This window comes from Symphalangus syndactylus, chromosome 3 (genome assembly GCF_028878055.3).
Source record: "Symphalangus syndactylus isolate Jambi chromosome 3, NHGRI_mSymSyn1-v2.1_pri, whole genome shotgun sequence".
Classification (NCBI taxonomy): Eukaryota; Metazoa; Chordata; class Mammalia; order Primates; family Hylobatidae; genus Symphalangus; species Symphalangus syndactylus.
The window spans coordinates 22,605,998-22,616,901 of NC_072425.2; the positions used below are offsets into that span (position 1 = coordinate 22,605,998).

Sequence of the window (10,904 nt, forward strand, 5' to 3'; positions counted from 1 at the left end):
GGCTGAGGCAGAAGAATCACTTGAACCGGGGAGTCAGAGGTTGCAGTGGGCCAAGATCACGCCACTGCACTCCAGCTTGGCAACAGAACAAGACTCTGTCTCAAAAAAGAAAGTTTGAAAAATGTGCAGCCTGGCAATGCAACAGAAAAGAAAAACCCATTTTCAAGGGATAAATTCAAGCCGCCTGCAGAAATTTGCATAAGTTAACAAGAAGCTGAATGTTAATCACCAAGACAATGGGGCAAATGTTATGTCAGACACCTTCTAGCAGTCCCTTCCATTACAGGCCTGGAGGCCTAGGCGGGAAAAATGGTTTCCTGGGCCAGGTGCAGGGCCCCCCCCTGCTGCGTACAGCCTTGGGACTGCATGCCAGCTGCTCCAGCCATGGCTAAAAGGGGCCAAGGTACAGTTCAGGACATTGCTTCAGAGGTCGCAAGCCCCTCAGCCTTGGCAGCTTCCATATGGCAGCTTCCATATGGTGTTGGTCCTGCGGGTACGCAGAAGATAAGAATCAAAGTTTGGGAACCTCTGCCTAGATTTCAGAGGATGTATGGAAACACCTGCATGTCTAGGCAAAAGTCTGCTGCAAGGGCAGAGCCCTCATGGAGAACCTCTGCTAGGGCAGTGCGGAAGGGAAATGTGAAGTTGGAGCCCCCACAGGGGCACTGCCTAGTGGAGCTGTGAGAAGAGGGCCACCATCCTCCAACCCAGAACTTGGTAGATCCACCAACAGCTTGCACAGTGCGCCAGGAAAAGCTGCAGACACTCAATGCTAGCCTGTGAAAGCAGCCAGGAGGGGTGCTGTACCCTACAAAGTCACAGGGGCAGAGCTGCCCGAGGCCATGGGAGCCCACCTCTTGCATCAGCATGATCTGGATGTGAGACATGGAGTCAAAGAGGATCATTTTGGAACTTTAAGGTTTAATGACTGCCCTATTGGATTTCAGACTTGCATGGAGCCTGTAGCCCCTTTGTTTTGGCCAATTTCTCCCATTTGGAATGGTTGTATTTATCCAATGCCTGTAACCCCATTGTATCTAGGATGTAACTACCTTGTTTTTGATTTTACAGGCTAGGTAGAAGGGATTTGCCTTGTCTCATAAGACTATGGACTTTAACTTTTGAGTTAATGCTGGAATGAGTTAAGACTTTGGGGGACTGTTGGAAGGGCATGATTGTGTTTTGAATTGTGAGGACATGAGATTTGGGAGGGGCCAGGGGTGGAATGATATGGTTTGACTGTGTCCCCACCCAAATCTCATCCTGAATTGTAGTTCCCCACCTGTCGTGGGGGAGATGGAGATAACTGAATCATGAGGGCAGTTTTCCCCATCCTGTTTTTGTGATAGTGAGTTAGCTCTCAAGAGATCTGATGGTTTTATAAGGGGCTTCCTCCTTCACTGGGCACTTATTCTCTCTCCTGCCGCCCTGTGAAGAGGTGACTTCTGCCATGATTATAAGTTTCCTGAGGCCTCCCCAGCCATGCAGAACTGTGAGTCAATTAAACCTCTTTCCTTTTATTTTAAATTTTTAATTTTTTTTTTTGTTGACGGAGTCTGGCTTTGTCACTCAGGCTGCAGTGCAGTGGCACAATCTTAGCTCAATGCAACCTTCGCCTCTCGGGAGCAGGCAATTCTCCTGCCTCAGCCTCCCAAGTAGCTGGGATGATAGGCATGTGCCACCATGCCCAGCTAACTTGTATTTTTAGTGGAGACAGGGTTTTGTCATGTTGGCCAGGCAGGTCTCGAACTCCTGACCTCAAGTGATCCACCCACCTTGGCCTCCCAAAGTGCTGGGATTACAGACGTGAGCCACTGTGCCTGGCCTAAATCTTTTTCCTTTATAAATTACCCAGTCTTGGGTATTTCTTCATAGCAGCATGCGAACAGACTAACACTGTCTATGAGTCTGTTTTTATGCCCATACCATGCTGTTTTGGTTACTATAGTTCTGTGGTATAATTTGAAGTCAGGTAATATGATTTCTCCACAAACATAACTCTTAACGTTAACGTATAAGAAGTATTTCCTATAAAGTCAGAAATAAAACAAAGATGCCTATTATCACCAGTCACATTTATTCAAATTACACTAGAGTTCCTAGCCAATCCAATGAGAGTTGGGGGAAGAGAGGAGAAGGGAGGGCAACAGGACAGGAGGGGAGGAGAATGGAAAGGGACATATGTGCACCACAACACATGTACAAGAATGCTTATACTAGCATTATTTGTTTTAGCTCAAAACTGGAAACGACCCAAACATCTGTCAACTGTAGAATGGATATTAAATTGTGGTATATACTTTCAGTAGAATATCATTAATAAAAATGCACAAACAACCATTATGTGCACAACATGGACATATCTCACAAATAGATTATTACCAATAGAAGTCAGACACAAAATCCATACTGACTTCACAAAGGACAAAACTAATCTGTGATGTTAAAGTCAATATAGTGGGTTATCTATCCTTACAGTGGGAGAGTAACAACTCAAAGGGACATGTGGTAAGTTTCAAAAACACAAGTGACAGTCTATTTATTGATTTGGGTGATGACTATATGATTGCGTTCACTTTGTAAAAATTCACTGAAGCACAAACTTATGATTTATGTACACACTTTTCTTTATATAAAACTCAAAAAAGTAATATATATAAAAGTGACAAAAAAAAAGATAGGATTCCCCCAGAAATAAACCTGATTAAAGAACTGATTAAATAACTGTACAAGATCTTTTTTTTTTTTTTTTTTTTTTTTTTTGAGACAGGGTCTCACTCTGTCCCCCAGGCTGGAGTGGCAGGGGCATGATCACGGCTCACTGTAGCCTTGACCTACTGGGCTCAAGCAATGCTCCCACTTCAGACTCCAGAGTAGCTGGGACCACAGGGGTGCACCACCACACCTGGCTAATTTTTGTGGAGACAGGGCTTCCCCATGTTGCCCAGGCTGGTCAGAACTCCTGAGCTCAAGCAATCCAACCACCTTGGCCTCTCAAAGTGCTGGGATTATCGGCGTGGGCCACCACTCCTGGCCTTGTGCAAGAGCTGTCTGGAGAAAACTTGACACTATGATCATAAATTTCATATAGAAGAGGAGAAAGCCAAGAAGAAAAAGAAAAGCATATGTGTGGTGAGGGGAAAGATTTGTACCACTAAATTGAACTTTATGACAGTAAGTCACGCAGTATGAAATTTACTGCAGGGAGAGATAAGCAGTTCAACAAAATCAAGAGCTCAGAAACAATACCATATATATATAAAGAAACTCACACAACGGGGGGGTGGGGCATTACAAATCTGGGAGTACAGAGTAGGCTAATCAATAAATGATTCTGACACAACTTGTTATCCATCTGGAAAGGAAACTTTAAAAATTACCTCACATTATATTCAGAAATAAATTACCTTGCAATAGAGGGGTATTTCTTAAAGAAGACACGATTAATAAAGGACTGAAAAATATGACATTAAAACCCATGTTCAACAAAAACATCATAAACAAAGTAAAAAGCAAAGAAGATACTTGTAACACATATTATGGACAAATAATGAGCATCCCCAATATAAAAGAATCGAAGAAACCTAAAAGAAAAAGTCAACCAACCAACTTCTGCAGCCTCAAACTCCTCACCTCAAGCCATCCTTCCACCTCAGCCTCCTGAGTAGCTGGGACTACAGGTACGGGCCACCAGGCCTAGCATTTTTTTTTTTTTTTAAAGAGGCAAGGTCTCATTATGTTGCCCAAGCTAATCTCAAACTCCTGGCCTCAAGCAATCCCCTCACCTCAGCCTCCTGAGTAGCTGGGATTACAAGTGCGAGCCAACTTTTAAAGAGGCAATCAAAGAAGACAAAACTGAATAGCCCACAAAATATGAAAAAATGCTGCTTACGCACTGTAGTTACTGTCTAGTGTACTACAAGACTGCAATACTGTAGGTATCAGGAACTCAAGTTTCTGGTTCTGCCATTAATTATATAGGAACATGGGCAAATTTCTCACAAATTATCTCAGTTTCTTCATTTATAAAATGGTGAGATCTGGATTAACTATATAATTATAAGGATTTCTCCAATGGAAAATTATAATTCCTTCAATGGATAATTATAAGGATAAATTAGTAAATGTATAGAAACTTTAAAAAATATAATGCTACATACAGATCAAAGGTTATCACTATTAACAGAATATAAGTCTTCTAAGCATTACTGTTCTTTCAGCAGTTTGTTAATTTTCCTATTACAGAAAGGGGAAGGTCTGCATGAAATTAGAAAAGGAGAGTCAGTGGGAAAATATTCAGCAGCATATATGTAGCGCCATTCTTGGGGGAGGACTCCCTGATCCACCACTGCAAATTGCTGGTGTGACTGACAATTTTTTATCACTCATTCTTTCATTCAACAAAATTTGTCAATACATACTATATCCAGGGCCTGTTAGGTGCTAAATAAGAACAATAGAGAATCTACCTTCATCAGGTCCAGCACAGAAGACAGATAAATGATAATCAATCTTTCGTTTAATTAATTAAATCACTGCTGGTCTAAGTGCATCAAAGGCAAAATAATAGAATGCACGAGTGCAGGTAACGGGACTTGACCTAGTCTAAGAGGTCAGGAAAGGCTTCCCATCGGAAGCAGCATTTAAGCTGAGACCTGTAGTACATCAGTCTCATTCTTGGATGACACAAGCCATTAAGATCATCCATCTAAATCCACGGCTCTAATACCCACTTCATCCAACAACCTTCTGGTCTTAATTATACTTCCAACATGCATCTTCCTATAAGGAGACAATATATTGATCCCTGCTACAAGCATTCTAGCTTGCTTGGCACTTACACCTTTAATTCTAAATCTAAAAGAAAGAAATTAGGCATTTTCTGAGCTACTAAGAAAACAAATGAGGCAGTATGGTAATGAGAAAACAGGCACTGGGTTATAACACCATCTCTGCCACTGTAACCCTTTAAGTTAATCGAATGAAATAGCTGAGGCACCATTTCCTTGTGTTAGCAAGGGGAGAAATTCAGTACATCTGAGATAACTGCCAGCTATAATTCAAGGGCTAAATATAAGAAAGGGGTGAAGTACGAGAGAACGTCACATGTCTCTACCTTTGGCTTTCTTGGTAGCAAAATGGCGGACTGGTACAGCTGAATAGGCCACGTATTGCCTATGGCCATGCTGTCTTTCATGCACTGTCTTCAGTGCAACTTCTGAAACGGGTCTGATAGAGGCTGCAAGATAATTGCGGAAGGCAGGGTAGACCATGCGGAAGCACTTTAATCCCAAGGCCATGACTGAAGACAATCCTTGGAAACATCCACTAAAAAGAATAAGACAAAAAGCAGATCTAAGTAAAAGAGACCATATTGCAACTTCAGGTAATTCGTACCAATTATCAAGCAACTCCTATAAACTGAGCTAAGTACTAGACAATTTAAATACATTATCTCTAATCCTTTTCCCAACAGCCCTAGAAGAAAATATTATTTGCCTCATTTTACAGAATGAAGAAACTAAGGCTCACAGAGATTTAAGTAATTTCCCCACTTTGGACTCCAAACCCCAGGCTCTTTCCACTGCACCAAAATGCCCATTAAGCAAATATGCAGCAGACTAAAGCTTTAATGATGCTAATTAAACCCTTATATGAGAAAAAGCACAAAATCTTGATAAAGTTTAAAGAGGGAAGGCAGAGCACTAGAAGAGGACTTTAAATAAGAAAACCATCTCAACAGGCATAAAATGACTGGAAAATTCACACGACAGCATTTAATTAAAATTTTATTTGGTTCCTTACGCACTGATTACCAATTAGGATGCCCTTTAATGTGAGTCTTAAAGCATGACTGAGGTTTGAGGTCTTCCATGGTATAGAACTAGAGCTCTGGAACATGCCACCCTCTACTGTGTTAACACAAGTTACGCATTCTACATCTGAGGTCTTTGACCATGGAAAGATGCCATCACCTACAACTACCTCAGGAGAACACAGCCCTAGCTAACTGACAAATATATCATTAATAGCTTCTGCCAGTAATGTTGCTATGGCTCAGGTAAAAATTAAGAACAATTAGTATCAAATACCAGGAAGCTGCTTCCTTTGAGTAACAGTCCCACACCTTATTTTTTTTTAAAAATCCCATCCTAAAATTTTGATCCAACATAATGGAATGAATAACATGGGCTTTGCTGTCAGGAAGACCTGGAAGCCAATCCTAGCTCCATTACTGACTAAATACTCCTGAATATTTCTGCTCCTTGATTTCTTCAACTGTAAAATGGGAATAATTGTACTCATTTCTTAGGGTTAGGAATAATTAATGAGGTTATGCAAGTAAAGCCCTTGACACAGTACTTAGCAAACAGCAGGAGCCCCCCAAAATAATACCTGTTGATAGCTATCACCTTTTCTTTCAAACTTTTTAAAAAATATTATCTTTATTATCTTTTGAGACTGAGTCTCACTCTGTTGCCCAAGATGGAGTGCATTGGCACGATCTTGGCTCACAGCAACCTCCACTCCCGGGTTCAAGCAATTCTCATGCCTCAGCCTCCCAAGTAGCTGGGATTACAGGCACATGCCACCATGCCCAGCTAATTTTTTTGTATTTTTAGTAGAGACAGGGTTTCACCATGTTGCCCAGGCTGGTCTTGAACTCCTGGGGTCAGGCAATCCACCTGCCTTGGCCTCCCAAAGTGCTAGGATTACAGGTGTGAGCCACCATGCCTGGCCTCTAAAACTTTTATGCCAGCCTCAGACACAATAAAGAAACGTTGTATGTTATTCATGATGTACAAAATAGCCTACAGTCAGTCAGACCTGGATGTAAATTTCAACTTTAGGCAATTTACTCTTCTTTTCTGAGCATCACTTTCCTCATCAATGATAAAAATAACCTTGAACTTAAAATAAAATTTAATAATGAATACATGTAAACAACAAACATAGTGCCAGGAATATAGCAGCTTAATAAATGATGGCTATTATTTTTAAAGCAAATGAGTAGCACAAAGGCAAATCATTTCTCGTGATGGAATTTTTAACAGTAAGGGATACTAGAAGTTAGTGATCAGTGTATGAAGTCTATAAAACCAGATTTGATGAAAAAAGGGAATATTTTTCTTCTTTATTAGTATCAATAGCTACTATTAATTGAGGTCAAGTTTGGACTGTTTGCTTTAACCATACTATTTCATTTAATTCTCTCAATAATGCCACAAAGAACGTATAATACTCCCAATTTTACAGATGTTGAAACTGAGGTTCAGAAAGATTAAGTCACTGTCCAAGGACATGGAGCTAATAGCCATGCTCTATTTTAGCAGAACTGTTCACAGGTTTGGCTCAGAGTGAAGTTTCTATATCTAGGTTTTTCCCTAATAAAACCAATGCCTAACTCATAACCAAATATGGCTGTAGAATAATGAGTAGTTTTTTATTTTAGTCTACAGGGTCTCAATCTGGCTGCTCCATTTAAGACAGGTTTCCTGGTGTTCCTGTTGCAGGTCATAATACCAACTCACAAAGCAACAGGAAATCAAAATGGGTTAGAAATAAACAACCTTTGACAGAAAACGCAGCACCCAAAAGCAGACCCAGTACACGTGAACCGGAAGACAACTCTATAAATAAACCACATTGCTGAAATGCTTAAGGCGTAGATTTTAATTGCACAGAAGTCAGGAAATTTCAAAGTGGAAGTTCAATAAAAGCACTCCTTTAGGTCCTTTACCTTAAGGGTATACAAATTAACATTCAGTTCAGCACAGATAAAGAATTAAAGCTGAAGAAAAATTTGTTGAGATCCCAAGTATTAGCCAACAAAATTAACCTATACATAGAAGCAATGTGGGGAAGTGTCTGAGCTTTGGACGCAGTCTGCAACTGGAATCTCAATTCTCCCATTTACTAGCTGTGTGACCTTGGGAAGGTCATTTAGCCTCTCTGAGCTACAGCTTCCACATCATCATCATAGTGATATAAATGAGGCTTTAAAAGATAACAATAATGACAACAATACCTACATTTATATAACGATGACTACGTGACAGAAACTATTCTAAGTGGCTTATGCACATTAACTGATTTGAGCCTCCTGATAACCCTGAAGTAAGTACTATGATTATTCCCACTTTACAAATAAGAAAACAGAAGCAAAAATCTGCCCAAGATTTGAATTCAGGCAATCTAGCTCCAGAGTCTATGTTGTTAACTGCTATACAGTGCATGTAAAGCACTCAGCATGGCTGGCAACAGTGGTGGGTGCCTATAGTCCCAGTTACTTGGGATGCTAAGGAAGAAGGATCACTTGAGGCCAGGAGTCCAAGGCCAGCCTTGGCAATATAGTGAGACCTAGTCTCTTAAAAACAACAAAACACATACACACAGTACAATGCCTGGCATCCAGTAGGTACACAATAAACTGTAGCTATTATAATAGCATCCCAACTACTAAATTTTTTTTTTTTTTTTTTTGACAGAGTCTCGCTCTGTCGCCCAGGCTGGAGAGCAGTGGCACGATCTTGGCTCACTGCAACCTATGCCTTCCAGGTTCAGGCGATTCTCCTGCCTCAGCCTCCTGAGTAGGTGAGACTACAGGCACCCACCATCACGCCCAGTTAACTTTTATATATTTTAAGTAGAGATGGGGTTTCACCATGTTGGCCAGGCTGGTCTCGAACTCCCGACCTCAGGTGATCCACCCACCTCGGCCTCCCAGAGTGCTGGGATTACAGGCGTGAGCCACTGTGCCCGGCCTGAATTTTTTTTTTCTTGAGACAGAGTCTCACTGTGTCGCCCAGGCTGGAGTGCAGTGGTGCAATCTTGGCTCACTGCAACCTCCGCCTCCAGGGTTCAAGCGATTCTCCTGACTCAGCCTCCCAAATAGCTGGGATTACAGGCACGCGCCACCACACCCAGCTAATTTTTGTATTTTTAGGAGATGGGGTTTCACCGTGTTAGCCAGGATGGTCTCGATCCCCTGACCTCGTGATCCACCCGCCTGGGCCTCCCAATGTGCTGAGATTACAGACTGAAATATTTTTTTAAACTACTTGAAGCACACGTTCTTTTTCCAAAGTTGGGGGTCTCAAAAGATTTCCCTGTTCTTCACAGAAGGTTCATTTTAATTTTGGCTAAATGACCAACCCAAAGTCCTGGCTTATCTACTGTCCCAGCAACTCCTTTCAATCCAGCTGTATACTAGCTTATAACATAAGCACTTATAAGTGTGCATATACGCAGGCCCTTGTACATAAAATACTTTCACATGTATCATCTTTTTTGGTTCTCATAATAACTAAAGAGTGATAATCACCACCCGTATTTTACAAAATAAGAAAAGTGATCTTTCACTTCTCCAGTGCTCCCTCTGCTCCAGGGTCTTCAAACATGCCACTGAATCTCCTTGATGATCTTCCCTCATCTCTTTAACTGTTTGTCTCCATTTTTATTTCAGATTTCAGCTGAACCATCACTTCCTCAGAGGATGGCTTCCTTGGCCATCTCCTACAGCCCAACTAGGTCAAGTGTCCTGTAGTCTGCTTTCATAACACCTTTACTTCATCATAGCACTTATTTTTTAACAATACAAGCTAACATTTGTGTAATTATTTGATTGTCTAATTCCCTCCATATAAGTACTACAAGGACTAATCTATGATTTTCTTGTTCACTGCTGTATCCCCAGTACCTGATACATTGCCAGAACACAGAAGACACTGTGAATGTGATGAATACATCAGTGAAAGTCCAGAAAGATAAATTCCTTGTCCAGGGTCAGCCAGAATCGGATGGGAATCTACCCTTACTATGGTAGGTTCTGGGCTTCCCAGCGTTGCCTCCACTGTCTCTGGTTTGCCAGATTTTTGCTTAGAGATAGTAGAACATGTTCTTCTCTAAATGCAGTGCCAGGTAAAGAAAGGTAGTATCTGACTATACACAGAATCATTATGCACCTGGCACGGCCAAAGAAGGAATGAGACACTTTAACAGGTGGAGAAAGGGCTTTTGCCTAAGAGTTAAGAGATCTGGATTCCAGTATGCCTACCTTATCACTCCCTGCCATCCGCCATTTAGATTCATAATCACACGTATTCAAAAAGCATTTGCGGCAGCTCTACCACTGACTTGTGACTTGTACCAAGTGATTTTTCCTACTTAGATTTTGCTTCAACCATAAAATGAAGGGGTCAGATCAGGTTTTCATTCTTTCCAACTATAAAGCTTTCCAAAATGGGGGGAAATGCAATAGTGTGGTTTAAAACAAACAAACAAAAAAGGCACTAAACTTAGAGAAAACTCTGAAAGCGTCTTGGTTCCAGCACTTCCTAGGCACGTGACCTTAAATCGGTCAAACTCTCAGGACCTCCGTCTCATCTGTAAAACGTAAATGACAATACTATTTGTCAGGGTTAAGTAAATGGAGAAGGGCTACTGAAATGACAACTGTTTTGCCACTGGGTGGCACAGAGCAGCGGTTAAAAGCCCAGGCTTAGGAGTCAGACAGACCTAGGTCTGAATTTAAGCGCCCTCACTTTCTGACCGCGTGGGCCTGTTAAAATTACCTATGTGAGCTTCCGTTTCTTCATTATGGGAGATAATAATATCTACTCCCATGGGACTGTTCTGAAACTCAAACGTTCCCGTCAAGTGTGGGGCTACTCTTTAGTAAGTTCCTCCAGCATCCCCTAAATTCCTAGCTGGTAAAAGGAGCCCCGCCCCCACCCCATGAGACTCACTCCAATGCCACAGGGCCCGCCCTCAGCCTTAAAGGTCAAGCTGGACTCGAACGGGTCGGGGACGGTAGTCTGGTCCCCTGAGGTCCCCCAGAGGTCCCTGAGTAAGGGTCTCTGGCACCCAGACCACACGCGCACCTCGAGGCCCTGTCAAGGACA

At 41.8% G+C, this 10,904-nt stretch overlaps 1 protein-coding gene across 7 annotated transcripts in view; it reads right to left on the reverse strand.

Annotated features, from left to right (window-relative positions):
* MRRF (mitochondrial ribosome recycling factor) overlaps nt 1–10,904 on the reverse strand; it is a 64,466-nt gene that overhangs the window by 53,363 nt on the left and 199 nt on the right. For 4 of the 7 annotated variants that reach the window (XM_055271211.2, XM_063636024.1, XM_063636025.1 and 1 more), the window contains exon 2: nt 5,117–5,328. In XM_055271211.2, coding sequence (XP_055127186.2) covers nt 5,117–5,328 — 212 coding nt within the window. Of the gene's footprint in view, nt 1–5,116; nt 5,329–10,057; nt 10,278–10,298; nt 10,387–10,748; nt 10,857–10,904 lie in introns of those variants that run through there. The other 3 variants (XM_055271215.2, XM_055271216.2, XM_055271212.2) reach the window with 3 other exon arrangements.